The sequence below is a fragment of the Carassius carassius genome, chromosome 12, assembly GCF_963082965.1.
Source record: "Carassius carassius chromosome 12, fCarCar2.1, whole genome shotgun sequence".
NCBI lineage: Eukaryota > Metazoa > Chordata > Actinopteri > Cypriniformes > Cyprinidae > Carassius > Carassius carassius.
In genome coordinates this window covers 10,074,258-10,095,012 of record NC_081766.1, presented here as the reverse complement: position 1 = coordinate 10,095,012, position 20,755 = coordinate 10,074,258, and the positions used below count along the sequence as shown (strand labels likewise).

The following is a 20,755-nucleotide window of genomic DNA, read 5'->3' as shown; positions in this document are numbered from 1 at the left end:
AATAAATTATATATATATATATATATATATATATATATATATATATATATATATATATATATATATATATATATATATATATATATGTGTGTGTGTGTGTAGTTTTAATTTTAAATGTCTGTATAGTTGTTATTCTTTTTGTTTCAGTCTCTGTTTTAGTTATTTTAGTACAAGCTGATCTAAAGCAAATGAAAACTGTTGCCTTGCCAACTAACTTACGTTATATTATTTTAGATTAATTAACGTTTACTTTATTTCAAGTAATGAATCAGTGATGATCAGTGAAGTAATGAATTTTGTGGAATATTATCTAGTAGTATAGAATATATATAATAGTTTAGATAAGGGGGAGACCAGGGATGATAGAAACACTTTTTGTTTGAGGTTGAGTAACTTAGTGGTTGTTCATGCTAGACCTCTTTGATGCATTGTAGCCACATTTGTCTACTTCAAATAAAACTCACTTGACCTCGTACTACACTCTCACAGATCATGTGAGTTAATGTCAAATACAAAGAGTTCCGTTGTTTCAAACTACCCCACTACTGAGTTGTAACCTGTTTTTATACAGTCTATGGTTGTAACACTAGCAGGGGATAGATGTAACAATAAGAGGTAATTTGGTGAAACAATGTCCACACATTCCAGATTATGCAAGTACTTTATTGAAGAACAAAAATTAACAATTTAAATGTTCTGGAACTTTAAACTCAAGACTAAAACAAATTGCTGTGTGTGTGTGTGTGTGTGTGTAGTGTAGTGTAGTGTATTTTGCTTTGGAACTTTAAAATTAAAACTATAACAAATTTATGTGTGTGTGTCTGTATAGTATATTAGTGTTGGAACTTTAAACTTAACACTAACATTTCTGTGTGTGTCAGTGTGTCTGTAGTGTATTTCTTATGGGACTTTAAACGTAACACTATAACAAATTGCTGTGTGTGTCAATGTGAGAGTGTGTATAGTGTATATCTCATAAGGGTTAATATTAAGTTACAGCTTTTACAGCCATGTTACACAGCAGGTGGCAGCAAAATCTCTGTAGTTACTTTGGGTCAAGTATATGAGAAACTGTTTACCTCCCAATAGTTCAACATGATTGTAAATGGAACTTTACGGTGACGATGACGTCACTATAATGTTTAATGTCTAATATGCATTCCACAGAACAGTATAAATAGAGCGTAATCGATTCTGTGGTCAAATCTCTTTCTTGTGCTCACACCTCCTCTAGACCTGAGAGTGGCTGGTGATATGGCCCTCCACCACGGTGAAAACTCCTGCGCCTCATGGGCCGCCGATGACTTTAGGATGTTGTGGGGCGAATTTATAGTCTGTGATGAAGAGGAAAGGTCAGCACCAGCCCCAAAACCTTGAGAGCTGAGGAGCCCGATCCACCATCCTGACAGGAGCAGGATTGGAAGGAGATAAGACATAACTATGGAGAATAGGAGAAAGCAATACTGCATAAAAAGATCTGTGCGAACAACACAGGTCTCTGTATACAGGATTGTTTCTAAAAGAAAAAAGAAGAGGGATGTGATAGACTGGGGTTAAGAGGAGAGGCCAGCCTAGTGGCCTGATTTCTTAAGACGGGAACCTATTCCAATGGTCAAAATATGATGGAACTATCTCGTATTATAGATTATTTTAAATAAGTGGTAAAATACATTCATGCATGCTTTTAATTACTTTTTTAGCTTATCAAATGTTATTTTATGTTATTGTGCTGGAAATGGAGATTTTAACCATCCCAAACTGGGCTTATTTTGCATTCACAAAGTATGTCCTTTTGGCAAATGTGATTGTTTTAAGTGTAAGTGGTATAGTTATGCGTGTTTGGGAATTACTGCTTTGTGGCTAACTTTCAGGAACATTTAAAACTGTGTTTGCAAAACAATCCCACACCCTGTTCAGGCACTGTTATCGAATACATAAATAAGAATTACTTTAATTTAATATGTAGAGTTACTATGTCACTACCTTAAATTCATCTGATAACAGTTTCTCTTGAAAATTTATGGCAAGTGCTTTGCTCTCAAAAATCTCTACACAGTTCCTCTGATATCATGTTACTATGTTGGTTGGGCTTTTTGCCGTATATTTGAGGGCTGTTTTGAATGTGCTGTAAAACAGGGACATTTCCGGGGACAGCTCCAGTCTGGGACAGGACATTAAAACCTGGACTGTCCTGAAAATGTGGTCTTAAGCGACAACTCAGAAGTTCACATCTCACAAGATAAACACAACAGAAACACATTCATTCACTCTTGTTGAATGCACCTCACTGCTTTATTTACAGCAGTTATTTCCATTGATATCAAGATTTGACATCTGAAGCCGAAGGCATCTAGAAACTCCTGTGCATCTTGGAGCTGCTGGCTGATCAGAGCTCCAGGATGATTAGTATGATTTTCAGATTAGAAAAAATAAAGATTCAAGACAAACATGTAAAAACATTTCTACAACCGGCAATAACTCTCAAATGACAACATATCAACTATGTACAAAAACATCAATAATATATTTATATATACTTTTATCATCATCTATACCCACTAAAATATATCAAAGCAGCAACTATTGGTCAATCTGAGGAACTCTTTTAGTCAAAAGTCCTGAAAACAGTTTAAATATCCTTCAGCTGTAAATGTGTGAACAACGGGGGAAAAAAAGAGGAAAAAGAGCACAGGTAGGCAAATAAATAAAAAAATATAGTCCGAAAATCTGTTCGTCCTCTGTGTAGTCTGTAATACTGAGTTGCAGGTAGTAAAGCAGTGTTTTGTACAGGCTTCCCCTGTTGCCAGTTTGTTCTTGGAAGGATGCCAAACGTCATCCTACAGTTCCCAAGTTCAACAGATTTGCCACCAAAGCAGATTCAGACGCAACTCCATCTTGTCATTACATAGGCCACAAACAGAGTAAGGTCACTTTTTTCCTATTAATTTCTTCTATATTCAGTTTTTTTTTCTGGACAGAGTCAGGGTGGATGAGGGGAAAGTCTGAGGAGATGGTAAGGTTAAAGCAGCCTTCTGGTTGTCTGAGGTTAATTTCACAGTTTGTTCCATTTGACCAGTCCTTGAAACTTGGAAAATATATATATATATAAGACAGAAAAGAAGCAGTTGATGTGTATCTTCTTTAAATACAAGAAAAAAACCTGCACCCTGTATCATTATCATCATACTGAGGCAGTAAAGAAAAAAAAATGTCCTGAGATTACTTTCTGATTAGCTTTTGATATAGAGCTTGATGAAAGTGAATCTATAAAATGATGAAAAACAATCTAATATAGCTTGATGGGGTTAATAATATTAAGAAGGATTAGATCGAGGTATGGATAAGATGCGTCCGTTTTTCTTACTGCCATTCATATGGGTATATGGCACATGCTCCTCATAACTCCCCCGAAGGCCCACGGATGAGCCCTCATCACCGTCTAGACAGCAGTCCCTCTGAGAGTATGAGGAAGGGTCCAGCGGGATGCTCTCCATGTTCTCCAGGTCCATATCAAACTCCTCTGTCTCCGGTAGCTTGTTCTCCTCACTGTAGAAGAAGGAGACCTCCTGAAACGAAGGATGCAGATCCTCTCGGAGCATCTCGATGATCTCCTGGAAGATGGGCCTCATTTTGGGATTGTAATGCCAGCACATCTGCATCAGGCTATGCCTGGAAGATCAGGAAAAATAGATATGAGTTAAAAGATAAATTCTGGGTTAAAGCCAGTGCTGGGTAGTAACTGATTATATGTAATCTGGGTTATATAAACCAATTCCAAATGTTAAATACTGGTAATTAGATTACCTAAAATATTCAAAATCAGCCTACAGTTATTTTTTATTGATTACATGATTACTTAATATTGACAAAATAGTTAAATTAATTGATTCTCCATAATAATAATAATAATAATTTTCCTTTCTAAAAATGCATATATGTTCAGAAAGGACTACTGCTCTGTGGAACTGCACACAGACCAACCTCTAGTCAGGTGGCTATTATTACACAAAAAATTGAGGCCACACAGAATAAACAAATTAAACTATTTGATCTTTTTAAGCAAGTGTTTTATTTTGATTAAATTTTTTTTATTAAAATTTTCATTATTTAATTTGAAAACATTTTTTATTATTAGCTTTCCATAAATGAACCCCTGAACTTCACAAACCCCAGTTCAGATGTTTAATGCACTTCATGCTGTTGATAAAGATTTTTTTCCCTCTTTGTATTTTTTATCTATATTTTTATATCAAAACAAGATTATTTTAATCAAATCAATGTGATAAATGAGTTGCTCAGAAGTAATCTAAAAATAATCAACAAAGTTAAAAAACAGATTATGTTAGTAACAACAGCTATATTTAGCTATAATTTATATATATATATATATATATATATATATATATATATATATATATATATATATATATATATTAGGGCTGGTAAGCGATTACATTTTTATATCTAATTAATTACATGATGTGGTGAATCATTAATCTAATTAATTGCACATCAAATTTGGAGAAATAACTCTGAAAAGATATCTAATTAATTGCACATCAAATTTGGAGAAATTACTCTGAAAAGATAAATTAAAATCATTTTTGTGCAAAGAATCAAACAGAAAATTACATATACTGTTTTGGACCATGTGAGTAAATGTTGACAGAATTGTCATTTTTGGTTGTGTGAACTATAACTTTAATAATTTATTTTCGTAATTTTATTATTATTACTATGAAAATATGAAATTATTTCTTTAATGAAATGATACTCTAAATAAAAAACTAAAACTTCCAGTAAGTGGTGGTAATGTCTTAATGATCGAGTCATTTATTCATTCGTTTGATTCGTTCAAATGGCTGCTGATTCATTTAGGAGTGAAGTAAAGGGTGCTTTATGAATGGTTCATTGAATTATTAGGCTTGTTCGACTTGAAGCGGATCATCACCATCAGACCTTTCTGTGTGTGACATCAAAGAACCGCAAGAGCTTTAGAGAGCATACAGATACTTGTGCTTTTGAATTGCTCTCGCGGTACTTTCGCGATGTCATACACCGATCGGTCTGTGCAGCGTCACTTCAAAGCCAGCGCAACTATGGCCAGTGGTTCAAATGTGTTCAAAACGTGGATTAAGAAATTAAATGCCGCTGTGGGTTGCTCGGAGATGAATAGTTCTGATTTGTCTTTATATTTTGGTAAAAGCATACAACATTGTGTCTAAAATAACACAATATTAATCTTATTAATGAACTGTTGTATAAGATGAGTATCAAATTTGCACTCGTGTGATATTGCACTTAGCCTACAGCTCCTGTGATATTTCTTAATGTGATGTAAATATGAGACAATCTCAAACGGGCATTTTGCCTCATATCTTGAATTTTAGAGATCTTATCCAGGCTCGATCACTCAGTAAGTTGTTGCTCTGCCTCATATTAGTCATCAATCGACTGTATGAAATGGCAGAAGATCCACATAGGTCTGGGGCAGGGCAAGTGCCTTAAATGCGTTAATCATTTTAACAATTTTAACATTAAATTACCAGCCCATATCCATAAATCAGTGACAATATATATCAAATTTGATACTTCTTCTGACCTATACAAATAAAATTAATACCATATGAGAGGTGTAGGGCAATATCTATGGTTACATTTTAAACTGTAAAATTACAGTGAAAAGCATGATTTACAGTTCACAAAATGAAAACATTTTAGAAAATACTAAACTTCACATTTCAGCCTTTAAATAAATGTTAAGACAAGGGATTGTCAAAATGATCATTATTTAACAATGCTCATTCCTCCAAAACAGAAAAAACATCTTTCACAAACATCTACCTATCTTTTCCTTTTACAGTGCTCCTATTAATGCCATTTCCAATATTGCCTTTCATGCAGTGTGTAATGAAGCTTCATGTGAATGTAAATGTGAATTTGTAAAACATAAAACATTTGCATAATGTGCGCCTATGTTTTACGTTGGCCAGCCGCAAAAAACTTGACCCTGCCCACAAACACGTCATTCTACTGACAATTGCTTGTCTCATCTCGGGGACAAGGATTCACAAAACATTTGCTGTTGAAAGATGGATAAGTATCCTGTTTATATCATGTTATATTAAATGCTTATTTTGGGAAAACAAAAGTGTTTTAACTTTTAGCACTTTAAAGTATTTAGTGTATATAATGAGTTGAATGTGAGGTTATTACAGCACAATTCTTAACCCCATCCTAGACCTCATTTTAAACCCTGGCTACTGCCATGGCAGCGATCATATTTATTCAATGAAATCATAGCCTTTTGAAGTTTAATCATCACATTAAACCATATTGCAATTCTTGTCTTTCCATCCCCAAATTTAAGATCCCTTAAAATCATAATTAAGACTTTCTCGTACCATTTAAGACTTTTTAAGGTTCCATGGAAACCCTGAATATAGCTGTAATTTTCAGCTTCTTGCAATACTCTTTTTATAAAGAAATTATAAAACAAAATTATAAAGAAAATGTTCTTCAAAAATATAATTCTAGCAAGAATAAAAATGTATTGCTAAAAATAAAAAAGTTATCATTCTTTCATGCGACAGTGAAAAAGTTGGTAGGGCAAGTAGAAATTCTGTCCAGCAGTCAAAACAAACAATCAAATAAAAAAAGAGCAATATGTCAGTAATATACTCACAATCTGTCTGCACAGTTGTCCGGTCTGTCCAGATATCCTCCCTCCATCACAAACTTAAGGACCTGTTCATTGGACAGCCCCTGGTACGGCTGCTCAGCCAGAGTACTGATCTCCCATAACACCACGCCAAACGACCTGGGCAAGCACAGCATGGCTCATGAGTGATTAAAACATTGTCCTACAACAATAACACATGTCTTTTTATGGTTGTTTGTGTGCATATGGTCAGCTCACCAGCAATCTGAATGAGCTGTGAAAACTCCATCCTTCAGTGACTCAGGGGCCATCCATCTCACAGGAAGCAGGCCCTTCCCGCCCTTTCTGTAGTAATCAGTCTCATAAATGTCTCTCGTCATGCCAAAATCTGACAGCAGAGAACACAAGACAAAATAACATCATTAGAAAGCTCTTACAATAATAGATGACACAATACAATTTACAAGATATATTACAGCACATCCTGTGCTTCAACACTTGCACCTCCTTTATCGTTATGATCTTGTATTCAGCAGCTCATTTTGAACAAGACCCAAGATTAGTTCCAGCCAGACAGATCATCGTTTATCATAAAAGGACATAATTATCCAGTGTTTTTTCATTTCACATGAAACTGAAGCATTGGAAGCATCACATATCATGAAAATACACATTTTAACAAGGTATTTACACAGGAATCTTAATCGTGGGACACAATGAATCAGTTCAGAGTGTCTGCATTGTGTTGATTATTTATTGTTATCATCTTTACAGCAGAAATTAATTTTGTTTACATCACTGAAACATTATTTTCCTGTTTAACACCACAAAGCTGCTTTGACACAATCTGTATTGCATAAAGTGCTATATAAATAAAGGTGACTTGACTTGATTTAAAAACAAAATAGTACAAGTTATTAGTTATGGTATTTAATGTTTTTTATATACATATATATATATATATCTTTAGTACATTTTTATTTCAGTATTAGTAATTTTTGTATTTCAAACCAATCAATTTATTTCAGTTAGTTACCAAGGGAATATTTCTAATTATCTAATATTTTATATCTTGTGCTATAAGATATCTATATATTTTTCTATTAAGCATTTATTGTTTGGTTTATTCCTCATACAATGTAATACCTACTACCATACTGATTTCTGAACCAGTTATGTTAGTAACTTGGATCGTTCAGTGCTTTGCACAGGCAATTTAGAGACTGGACCACTTAAAACTTACATACATTTCCCTCTATGACTGGTACTGTACCTCCAATTTTTACAGTCAGGTCTTCGGCCACCATGCAGTTCCTGGCAGCAAGATCTCGGTGCACAAATTTTTTGGCGTTAAGGTAAGCCATGCCATCTGCTATCTCAGCAGCCATCTGAACCATCTCTTTCAGTGTTGGAGGAGGCCGACCTGGATTATTCTGTACAGTAAAAACAAAAATCCATTATTTAAACTGTACTTTTATTAATCTAAAAGTCTAGCACCTTATAATTAATCTAAAAGCTGTAGCAGGTGTGATAGTGAGTCCTCTGCTATGGTTTGTTACCTCGGAGTCAGGTCTGAGAGAACGCAGGAAACTCTTCAGATCTCCATGTGTCATTAGCTCCATCACCACCAAAGTTGGCTGGCCTTTAGACACCACTCCCAGGAGCCTCACCTAACCCACAAAATCATGTCAGGTATCTATGAAAAGCTTAAAATTAACATAAAGCTGAAACTAAAGAAAACAAACAACACAAGAGTTTAACTACAAAACATGCAGGACCAGAAGGGCTGACATGTGCATGTCTTACCACATGGTGGCAGCTGAATGCCTTCATCACAGAAGCTTCGTTGAGGAACTCAATTCTCTCTCTGAGGCTGGCCGACTCGTTAACTGTCTTCACCGCGACACAGGTCTGCGGCTCACCTTTAACTATGTCCTTTCCGATGCCCTCATACACCATCCCAAATGATCCCTGGCCTAACTCTCGCAACAGATTAATCTTTTCACGAGGCACCTCCCACTCGTCTGGCTCATACACTGCACAAACACAACAAATGTGCATGACACACAGTGCCATAATTGAGATGGAGCAGATTTCAGATCATTTTAAATGTGATGATCGTCCTAAATCGATTACACTGTTAATGTGATCAGCTGGTTCTTTTAAAACAAAATTAAATGTGCATCGACCACAGCATGTTCTGTCAGAGTTCATTAAGCACATGAAAAGGTAAAGGAAAGTTGCTCACCCTCATCTGGGCTGAAATACTCTGGATTTGGAGAGGTATAAAGTCGGCCAGTCGGACCTTCTGTTTGCCTGGTCAGATGAACAAACAAAATTAGATCCATACACTTCATTAAGGTCAGTTTTCTGCATTGGTCTTAAGGATATTCACAAGAGAAAGACTTACTTTTTCTTTAACACGAAAAAGCCCACACCTCCCATCATGATGAGTAGAAAGACACAGATCACAGGACCCATCACAATCTTCAGCATGTTGGATGGGTCCACACCTGTTCAGATACACACAATAGAAAAGGTGTACATATCCAAACCAAGTGTGTTACAGGTGCAGGATACAATGAAGCAAATAATAAAAGTAAATTAAAATAGTAAGTATCCATACACTGATAATAATTCACCAATGTGGTATAGAAAGCCTTAAAATGCCAAGGAACTAAAAAACTTATATATAATAAATTAAAACACAAGTGGTAAAGTGGTAAGTGCCTCAAGTGGTAGAGCATTGCGTTAGCAGTGCAAGGTTGTGGGATCAATTCCCAGGGAATACGTTAGGTAAAAAAGGTTAGCCTGAATGCACTTGTAAGTCGCTTTGGATAAAAGTGTCTGCTAAATGCATAAATTTAATTTAAATTTAAATGACCAATAAACAACAACACAACAAAACCAATTTATGGTTTAAAAAAAAAAAAATCCATGGCATTTCAGGGCTTCCAAATTAAAATTCAACATTTTTCACCATTATATCAGCGTGTGATTCCGTTATGTGGGTCTTATGCATAATTTAATAATGGAAAATGTAATATTCATAATAGACAAGCTGTGTGTGTATAATAGCGTCTTACGTAGGTCTTGCACATAGAAGTGTGTTGGCTCTGTCCATGATCCATTGCCTGCCAGAGAGGTGGCTCTGATCCGCACTGTATAGTTCCCAGGATGCACCACTCTCAGCCTGCATCCTCCATCTGCAATATAATTCTTCCTGGATACACAATGGTGCAGCTCCTAAGACATAAAGGCATGCAGTTAGACAACCCATACTGCTGAAGATGTCCATAAGCCAGTGGCAAAGTCTTGGCTTTTATCATGTTTTTAAAGTCCACCTCACACTAACACATCTAAATATTACTCTTCAGACTTAATTAAAGTGTAAACAGTTACAGCAGAGTGTTTTAAATCCATCAATGGTAACAGGCGCATGTGCCAAAGTGCAAGTGCAAAACCATCATGTTTTGTTTCACTTACAACAATCATTAGCCTTTATATAATCAACCATTGCTTTTGAAAAACAACATTAGGAACATTTCCACCGTCTCTGGCTGGACTTCTCCATGGTTACAGAAATACACAGCTGACGCAATGATGCTAAAATAGCTTGCTGATTTGGAGCAATCACGTGTTTATTTCGACAGGATTGATAAAAATAAGATTAAAAGTGCAGCCAGCGTTCATGGAGCAGAGAGCCTGGAAAGAATACAGGCTTTGATCTCCGTCTCATGTAACATCTCACCTCTGTATCTCCCAGTCTCTTATAATGGACTTCATAGAGAATAATCATGCCGTTAGGGGCCTTAGGCTCCATCCACCTGATGTGTACGGAGTACTCAGACACATCACAGGTTATCGGCCCCACAATGTCATCTGCTTTTTCTATAAGAAACAAGGTAAAGGTTACAAGGTAAAGTTATTAATAATAGCTAGGGATGGGTATCATTAAGGTTTTAACGGTATTACTACTCTTACCGATACTGCTTAATGGTCCGGTAATTTAACAGTATTCTTATCGGTACTTTGTGTTGTGTTAGGCAGTCGAAAAACTTTGCATTTCTCTGTCTGCACATAATGCACTTTTGAAAGATGCTTTGACAGATTGCTTTTGTTTCCGCCCTTACATGCAAAAATTTTGTGCACTTATGACAACCAGCGTTGTCTGCATCAACTCTAGTGAAGTATAACCACACTTTGGAACGTTTTACTGTCTCCGCCATCGTCACTCTTTGTATTAAGCGGGAATTTTCGTACTGTAAGGGGTCGTTCGCATATCGCGTCTAAAAACGCGTGGAAAACGCTAGGCACGCCGTTTTCTGATTTTTCCCCCAAAAGCCTTCGGGCACTTGCGCTCCTGAGGAGTCTGCAACCATGACCTGCTCTCTCCATGAAGACGCGGAAATTTCAGCAATGGATAAATGGATTTGCAGCACTAAAAACTGCTTGCAGTAGCTCTGCTACTAAATTAATTTAAAAATCCACATACAGCTATCAGCTGTTCCTTCATCTTGGCTGAGCTTTCAACGTTGTTACGGAAAAGGTGAGGAAGCTACATGACCTGCGGTGCGCTTGCGGCATTCTGAAAAGTTGAGATGTTTTTAACTCGATGCGGTGCGGACGCACCTGGAAAAAACGAGCTCGTCGCACCGCGGTCGCCGCTTCCATTATGAGCGAGCATACCGCGCGCCTACATTTGAAATAATGAACTTGATCACGCAAAAGACGCGATATGTGAACGGCCCCTTATGCGTGTGTTTGCGCCGCGCTCATTATTGTTGTGTGTGTGTGTGTGTGACTGACAGACAGCCTCCGCAGCGCGCATGAGAGATCTCACAGATCTTACAGACAAACGTCTTAAGAATATCGCAAATTAGAAATGTTTGGTAAGATATAATGTGCACGATAACATTATTAAGCAAATCTCTTCGGCATCGTCACTCTTTATTATTAAGCGGGAGTTTTCATACTGTTATGTCTGGGTGTGCACCGCGCTCGTTGTGTGCGTGTGTGATTGACAGACAGCCTCCGCGGCGCGCAAGAGAGTTCTAGCAGATCCCACAGACAAACGTCTTAATTTGAACGCACATTAGAAATGTTTGGTGAGATAAAATGTGCACGATAACATTATTAAGCAAAAATACATAGCACATTAATTTTTTTTCCTCCAGTACCGAAAGCAGAACCGATAGCGTCAGATCTTACTGATACAACGGTCTTTCATAATTTAGCCCCGGGGCCATTTTAATACCGGGTTTCGGTACCCATCCCTAATAAGTGAAGTGAAGTGAAGTGACATTCGGCCAAGTATGGTGACCCATACTCAGAATTTGTGCTCTGCATTTAACCCATCCGAAGTGCACACACACAGAGCAGTGAACACACACACACACTGTGAACACACACCCGGAGCAGTGGGCAGCCATTTTTTATGCTGCGGCGCCCGGGGAGCAGTTGGGGGTTCGGTGCCTTGCTCAAGGGCACCTCAGTCGTGGTATTGCTATAATAGCTATACTCTATAAAATAATAATGCGTCATAAAAATAACAATCCCATACCTTCAGGCATGGTGCGGGCACTGACGTAAGCCGCCATACTGCAGCGAGAGGGGTCAGTCTCATGGTTGCAGGCATGGATTTCTATCTGGTAGCTGGTGAAATGGCGCAGATTGGAGATGACCGTTGACTCCTTGGCCTGAACAATCAGGGAGATCTTATTGGCCTCTGCTTCCTCCTCTGGGCTACGAGTGGCAGAGCCATTGGGCAGTGAAGAAGGTGTAGTGAAAAGATGAGAAGAGGTCCTGTTGGCAATGCCCACCAGAGATCTGCGCTGTCGTGATGTCCTAGAGACACAGAAACATGCAAAGAAGCACTTAGTCTAGACTTAGGTTCCTCTACAGCTTGTATTTTAAGATTGTTTGTATTTTGCATTAGTACATGTGAATGACTGGAGTGATTTATGGTGTGATCAGACCTTTATAATACATCAATGTGTCTGAAAACCAAATGTTTGTGGATGTTGAAAGCATGTGCATGCATATGTTGTGATACCAGCTGATGAGAGTCATGCAATAGTGGATGTAAATTATGCAGCCTCAGTCAAAAATCAATGAAAACAATCTGACTACAGTAAAGCAAACATTTAAATGGCAGTTCTATATGTTGCAGCACCTATTTAGTCTATTAGTCAAATGGTCACCTGCACTAAACAGATGTTCATGTCACAAGCTTCACCTCTTCAAAGCAACATGGGAAAAATCAAAAGGGATATGACATGTGCCTCATGACGCAGAGTCTGTTCTTTCTTTGGCTTTGCAACTAACGTAGCTTCACTCCAGCTCAGAAGGAAAAGGACTTCCATTATCACTTCATTGTTGAATACAGACCACAGATTACTGTATAATTACATAAAAGCATGGCAAATTATGGTTTTAGGAAATATATGGAGAATTCAAGTGACTATTCATTCAACACCTTTGAACAAATTCAAACATTAGTAACTTTGCATGAGTGCAGTTTTTCCTTCTGTTGATAAATTCCTGTTGAAGCAGGTTGTTTGTGAAAACAACACATTAGAAAGGGAATTGGACTAGACAAAAAAAAAACTGTATTGTGCAAGAACACACATTATTATTATTTTCTTATTATACTTAAATTCAGTAAGGACACATGATCAAAATGACAGCAGAAACATTTATAATGTTACAAAAGTTTTCTATTTCCAATAAATGCTATTATCATGAATTACATATTTCTCAACGAGTCCATGGCTCCTTGCAAAACATTTAAGAAGCACTAAAAACTATTTTCAACATTGAGAATAATAAGAAATGTTTTTGAGCACCAAATCTGTACAGTAGAATGATTCGGAACGAAAATTTAACTGGAATTGAAAATTCAGCTTTGCCGTCACAGAAATAAACACAATTCTGAAAACAGAAAATAGTTATTTTAAATTGTAATACTTTTACACAGTATTACTTTGTGATAAAAATTTAATGTCACCTTGATGAGCAAAAGAGACTTCTATCAAAAAACACTACAAAATATTACTGACCCCAGACTACTGAACGTTGATGTATTTGACCCATTATACCAAAAGACAAAGTCTAAATGTGTATATTTGCTAAAGGTTATTCTGATCATCTTTTAAGGCGTAGATACACCTCCATACCTGAATTACAAGCCACAAAATTCCAGTTCATTGTGTTCATTACTCATCACCACTAGAAGGAGCAGAAGAGCATTTCATGTGGTTGGTTTTAACTATTCCAGTGGTAAACCACTACCAGAGCACCACAGCCTTCAGTTATATCCTTAAATATAAGAGCTTGGGACAGGAGGATTCAGTGCTTTTGGTGTGCTTGAAGAACCAAAGAATTTCCAAGGATAAAATCATTTTTAAGTAAAACTATGTATTAACATCTAAATAAATTAACGGAATACATTTTATAGTCTGTAAAATCACTGTGAATAAAATGTGCAGAACAGCTGCAAGACAACCATAATATTTAGGGTATCGAGACACACAGTCTGTGTAGGAGTCTGCACTTCCTCTAAATGTGTCGTGATAGTCACTGTCAACATTGTCTATCACTACCACAAAGCAGACAACATCTTCCCACCCCCAAAAAAGATTACACTAAACCAAAGCCTGTACAAGGTATGAGAGAAAGTTTTTGTGTACGTGGTAGCGTGCATGTGCGTGTAGGAGTGGAACAGGATCTTTAAAGCCAGCTGTGAACTTCTGAAGGCCAAAGACACACAAAGACAGTGGAAATGAACAAAAACATATACTCAAGGTCTTGGTGGAGTCAAAAACAACCCAGCTTGACCACTACTAAGAAATTCTACCCTGAGCTTAGAACTCCGAAGAAAATAGATGTACACCATGAACCACTTGAGAATCTCCACTTAGAGGGTCACATCAGGTGAAGAATCTGACAGCTGCATCTCGAGTCTTTGAATGTTTCTGAACCCTTTTCACTAGGACTAACTTAAAACTGTTTTTATAAATTTGTTGATAAATCCTGCACAATGCTCTCCTTAAAACAAAGCAGAAAATGACTATATGTAAAACAATGACCTAATGCATTATATATATTGACTATATATGCAAAAAGTCTATATAATATATGCTTAATATTGCCTATAAATGAAAAAGTTATGAATGCTATAAATTGTCTACATATTAATTTTTTTTATATAATATACAAAATATACTGTTTACAGATGAATGAGTCTAAAGAATATATATATCAGAATATATACAGAATATATATATAATATGTCTTAAGTCGCTGGGATTTATTTTTAGCGATAGCCAAATATACATGGGTATGGTCTAGGGCTGGGATAAACGATTATTTTTTAAACGATTAATCTAGCGATTATTTTTTCGATGCATCGATTAATCTAACGATTAATTTTTCTGACCGATTTGATTTCGATTATCTCCCCATTAATTGACTACTAACAATTTATACATGTTGATTTACATATCTGAATGAAAAAAACATCAATTCCTTAACATTGTAATATATGTTTATTGACTAATATATATATTATATATATATAATATATATAATTAATATATATATATATTACAGTGTATATGAATGTAATTGATTATTAATATATGAAAACATTTAAATAAATTTATGCAATATATTTCCTATATATGAAAAAAAAACTATAAAATGTGTGATCTATATTGCCCTTAAAATAAAGTTTCTATTATGCATGACATATATTGTCTATATAAAAAGTATATGTAATATATGAAAAACATTGTCTATGAAAAAGTCCCTATAATATATGCTATATTTTGAGTGCAAAAATAGTAAAACGTTTTTTTTGTTTTTTTTTAAATAGAAAACCATTTTTTTTTACTACTGGTGAAGTTTCTAACTGATCATTTACAAATCAATTATTTTAATTAATGATTAGATTGATAAATTTTTGCAGTTCTAATCTACACTAGTTAAAGGAGTTAGCAGAAAGTTTACCTGAGCTCAAAGACTTCATTATGGAGGTAGTTCTCAAAGGTTTTGCGGTACTCCGTCTCCTCCGCCTCTTTCTTCAGCTGTTTCTCTGTTTTGGGGCAAGCACAGCAGCGGCTACCTTGGCCCTGCTCTTCGGTTTGGTTCCACTTCTGTTCCTCTTCACTGTCCACTTGTGTGGGGGCTCTGGTGGGCAGCTTCATACCTGAACGCCACAAACACAAGGCTCAGACTTTGTTCTTGCATAATTACAGTTAACAATCCGAGTTCTCTTACGAGAGTTCTCTCGTACTGCGTCTTAGCTAAGACGCTACGGGAAAAGTCTCTTTTCACGAAATACTGAAGCAAAAAATTATCCTTAATTTAGAATTTTTGTAAAGCGCATTTGCAGCAGCACACAGCCATAGGCGAGACGGCTCGCTCGCTCACTGGCTGTTCTGCGGCAACTGCACAGCCTATCGAGCGCAGGCTGATGCAACATGAAACGGGTGTGGCCCACTTCCCGCCACTTCCCGCCGAAACGGGTGTGGCCCAACCCTATAAAAGGAGCTCAAAAAGGCTGACTCACCTGATTTTTCATCTCTTCAGCGAAGCTCACGCATCGCTGGATCACGAAGGAAGCAAGCGCCGTCTGATAGGCATCTCAGCGGGACGAGCTATTCCTGAAGCCGCTGGCCAACGCCGGCTTCCACTGCCGTTCCTGCTGCGCGCTCCGGCGCACATATCCTTTCAATTCTGTTATATCCAATTGTTCTTTATGCGTGTGTGTGTTCGCCCTGCGACACACACTCGTAAAAGAGCTTGCGTCTTTTTTAAGATGCCTTCCTGCGGCTCGTCAGAGCCCCACTCAGCGAGGGAGACCGGTACGTCATCTGTGTCTCCTGCCTGGGTGAAGATCATGCAGCGCTCGCGCTCGCTGACGGCGGATGCCCCCACTGCGAGCTGTTGCCATAGTGACTCTGAGGACTCGCTTGGCCTTTTTCTCTGAGCCTGCATTCTCCGCTGCGCTAAGGCGCCGTAAAAGCGCCGCTTCCAACGGATTCCGGAACCGTCTTCAGCTCAACCGAGCTCGCCGGTTCGCCCTGCGGTGCTTAACCCTCACTCGGTTAAGCACCGTGGGGGGTCGAGGACGAGCGATCTGCCCGCTGTGATCAGCGCGCTCCCCGCCTCAAATGTCACAGGCTTAACGCCCATGTTAGAGCACATCGAAGCGCTGCCGTTGCCCAGCCAACAGAGCGCGCTTCGCATCCAACCCCTAGCTATTCATGCAGACGCATGGTCAGCGCTTCCAGGGGTTTCGGATTGGGTGCTTGGGAGCGAAACTACGGTCAAAACAGAAGTAGCACACCTACTTCGAGCCGAAATACCAAAACTGTTGAGCAGAGGGGCTGTGGAGCCTGTTTCTCAAGCTCAATGCGAGGGGGGGCTGTACAGCAGATACTTTCTAGTGCACAAGAAAGTCGGGGGTCTCAGACCCATACTGGATCTAAGACAGCTGAGCAAAGCATTGGCGAAACGCAGTTTCAAAATGCTTACAACCAGGAAACTCCTCGCGCATATTCGCAGAGGAGACTGGTTCATGTCAATAGATCTGAGGGACGCGTATTTTCAAATACAGATAGCGTCACGTCACAGGCGATACTTGAGATTCGCCTTCGAGGGCCAGGCATACCAGTTTACAGTCCTGCCGTTCGGCTCGTCCGTGGCTCCTCGTACGTTTACGAGGTGCGTGGACGCAGCGCTCGCTCCTCTCAGACTCAGAGGCATGCGAGTGCTGAACTATTTGGACGACTGGCTGGTTCTGGCTCAATCACGAGCGGAGCTCGTGGAACACGGGGCCATTTTACTCGATCACCTCGAGAAACTCGGTCTCAGTGTTAAGTGGACGAAGAGTTCACTGAACCCCAGTCAGACGAGACTGTTTTTGGGTATAGCTCTGGACTCACGTTCCATGACGGCGTGGCTGTCACCACAGTGCGCGTTGGGCATTCAGCGCGCAGCGGATTCTCTCCGCTGCGGCGCGACAGTTTCGCTCAGAGAATTTCAGAAGATGCTGGGTCTCATGGCCTTAGTATCTCCAGTTCTTCGGTTGGGCCTGCTCCGCATGCACCCCCTGCAGTTCTGGCTGAAAGCGCGGGTACCGCGTGGAGCGTGGGTATCTGGTCGGCTGCGTCTCAGGGTCAATCGGAGCTGCGTTACAGCCCTGAAACCCTGGACAGCGAACGACTGGTACCAATCTGGTGTAAGCCTGGGGACTTCCACGAAAGTGAAGATGGTGACGACGGACGCCTCCACTTCGGGATGGGGAGCGCTGCTCGAGGGCAGACCGTCCTTTGGCCTGTGGTCAGAACGGGAAAGGCTCCAACATATCAACTGTCTGGGAATGCTGGCAGTGGAGAACGCGCTGACGCGCTTTTGTCCCCGAATCAAGGGACACCACGTCTTAGTCCGTTCGGACGACATGTCTGTGGTGTCCTACATAAATCGCCAGGGCGGTCTCGGGTCCCGAAACCTGTGCAGGTTGGCGGAACGCCTCCTGGTTTGGGCTCAGCGCAACTTGCGCTCAATTCATGTGCCTGGGCTACAGAATCTGGGTCCAGACAGGCTATCCAGAAGCAACATTCCCACGGGCAAGTGGTCTCTACACCTGCAAACAGTCCGGCTGTTGTGGGAGAGATTTGGCAGGGCGGAGGTGGACCTCTTCGCGTCCCACGAAAACGCACACTGCCCCGCGTTCTTTTCCAAGAACGAAAGCGTGCTGTCACGGAAATGGCCGTGCTGCGCGCTTTATGTTTTTCCCCCCGTCTCCCTCCTTCCGCAGGTGATAGAACGGGTGAGGGAAACGGGATGTTCAATACTGCTTGTAGCACCATTTTGGAAGAACCAACCATGGTTCCCAGATTTGATGCAGTTAGCAGACACTGCTCCGTGGCAAGTGCCGTTGAGGAGGGATCTCCTCTCGCAGGCCGGGGGCTCGATTTGGCACCCTCAACCGGAGTTGTGGTCCCTCCATGTGTGGGCGCTCAACGGTTACCCGCTGATCTCTCAGTGGGAGTGCTAAATACCATCACTCAGGCTAGAGCTCCGTCGACACGACGGCTGTATGCCTCGAAGTGGTCGGTGTTCTCCAGCTGGTGCACAGCTCTGGGATGTTCACTCCTTAGTTGTGAGGTGACGGAGGTTCTCTCTTTCCTACAGGAGCTGTTGGATAAGGGCAGAGCCCCATCCACGCTCAAAGTTTATGTGGCGGCCATCGCAGCGTTTTCTGAAACAGCGCTCGGTCAGTCAATAGGAAGGAACGATTTGGTCATCCGCTTCCTTAGAGGAGCTAGGAGGCTGAATCCTCCCAGACCTCCGTCAGTCCCTATATGGGACCTCGCGGCGGTTTTGGAGGCCATGAAGGGTCCCCCTTTTGAGCCTATCCAATCGATTAGCCTCCAGCATCTGTCGTTCAAGACAGTATTCTTGTTGGCTCTCGCTTCAGTGAAGCGTGTGGGTGACCTGCACGCGCTCTCGGTGAGCCAGTCGTGCTTGGAGTTTGGGCCTAATGACTCAAGGGTCATACTCAAACCTAGGCACGGTTATGTGCCGAAGTCCCTCAACACGCCGTTTCGGGGTCAGGTTATTGCCCTGTCTGCCCTGTCGGTGTCAGGAGAGGATGGAGACTCGAGTCTTCTTTGCCCTGTTAGGGTTTTAAGAGCTTATGTGTCTCGCTCCGCTGTATTTCGACAGACTGAGCAGCTGTTTGTCTCGTTCAGTGGACGTTCCAAGGGAATGGCTGTTTCGAGACAGACTCTATCCAGATGGATAGTTGACGCCATAGCGTTAGCTTACGCTTCCAGGGGCCTTCAGTGCCCACTGGGCGTCAGAGCACACTCCACAAGGGGCGTCGCCTCATCGTGGGCGTGGTCTACTGGGATCTCCTTGCAGGATATATGTATGGCGGCAGGTTGGGCCTCGCCGTCTACATTTATCAGGTTCTATAACCTGGAGGTTCCCGCCTTGCAAGCAAGGCTGCTGTCGGTATAGTCGAATCAGGGCCCTGATGGGAATTCTGAGTTCGTGAGCGTTATACGCTGCCGACTGTTATATGGGCAGTATTGCGTAAGACCCGCATTGCCACATTGGTCAGGCCTTGCCTCGACTGTGTGATGTCATATTGCCGCATCTACGGGTGCTGCTAGATATGGGACGGAGGGCTTCCCCCCCCTCCTGTCCTGGACTCTCTGTGAGTCCCTCGGGTGACTGTGCACTGTAAATCCTGGGCGTTGCTTTCAGGTTTATTGGTGTGTGATCCCTGTGCGCACGGCGTTTTACATGGGGTTCCCGTAGCGTCTTAGTACGAGCAGTACGAGAGAACTCTCGTAAGAGAACGTACTCGGTTACTAACGTAACCTCGGTTCTCTCTAAAAGAGGGAACGAGTACTGCGTTCTCTGCCGTGCGTACGATTCACTCTGGTCCGCTTCGGCGATGAAATAAATCAAGTGAGTCAGCCTTTTCGAGCTCCTTTTATAGGGTTGGGCCACACCCGTTTCGGCGGGAAGTGGCATGAAGGGCGCGAAGCCCTTCATGTTGCATCAGCCTGCGCTCGATAGGCTGTGCAGTTGCCGCAGAACAGCCAGTGAGCGAGCGAGCCGTCTCGCCTATGGCTGTGTGCTGCTGCAAATGCGCTTAACAAAAATTCAAAATTAAGGATAATTTTTTGCTTCAGTATTTCGTTAAAAGAGTATTTTCCCGTAGCGTCTTAGCTAAGACGCAGTACTCGTTCCCTCTTCTAGAGAGAACCGAGGTTACGTTAGTAACTGAGTACGTTTTACCAACCCTAAACTTTTGAATGCTAATGTGTTTGGTCTACATTATATTGTTGTATGTTTTCTAACCTTTCTGACAGTAATCAAACTTATAGAGCTCGCTGGCCTCTGGTTGCTGCTGACAGAAGACCAGGTAGTGTGTGATGTTTCCATTTGGATCATTAGGGGGCTTCCACTTCAGAATGATCTGAGATGAGGAGTTCGATGAGGATATGGGGTCCAGGGGCACAGAGGGTTCTATAAAACAAAAAGCACACATAGGTATATAGAAAAACC

General features: G+C 40.4%; 1 protein-coding gene across 1 annotated transcript in view; it reads right to left on the bottom strand.

The window, feature by feature from the left end:
- Positions 1-2,268: 2,268 nt before the first annotated feature.
- The window catches only part of LOC132154737 (insulin receptor-like), a 65,319-nt gene continuing 46,832 nt past the window's right edge, over positions 2,269-20,755 (bottom strand). Inside the window, exons 9-21 of the mRNA XM_059563401.1 lie at positions 20,549-20,716; positions 15,674-15,872; positions 12,225-12,508; positions 10,413-10,552; positions 9,748-9,907; positions 9,072-9,174; positions 8,910-8,977; positions 8,468-8,697; positions 8,221-8,331; positions 7,935-8,094; positions 6,920-7,049; positions 6,686-6,820; positions 2,269-3,669 (exon numbers count right to left, since the gene is read on the bottom strand). Coding sequence (XP_059419384.1) covers positions 3,315-3,669; positions 6,686-6,820; positions 6,920-7,049; positions 7,935-8,094; positions 8,221-8,331; positions 8,468-8,697; positions 8,910-8,977; positions 9,072-9,174; positions 9,748-9,907; positions 10,413-10,552; positions 12,225-12,508; positions 15,674-15,872; positions 20,549-20,716 — 2,243 coding nt within the window. The 3' untranslated portion in view covers positions 2,269-3,314. The remainder of the gene's footprint in view (positions 3,670-6,685; positions 6,821-6,919; positions 7,050-7,934; positions 8,095-8,220; positions 8,332-8,467; positions 8,698-8,909; positions 8,978-9,071; positions 9,175-9,747; positions 9,908-10,412; positions 10,553-12,224; positions 12,509-15,673; positions 15,873-20,548; positions 20,717-20,755) is intronic.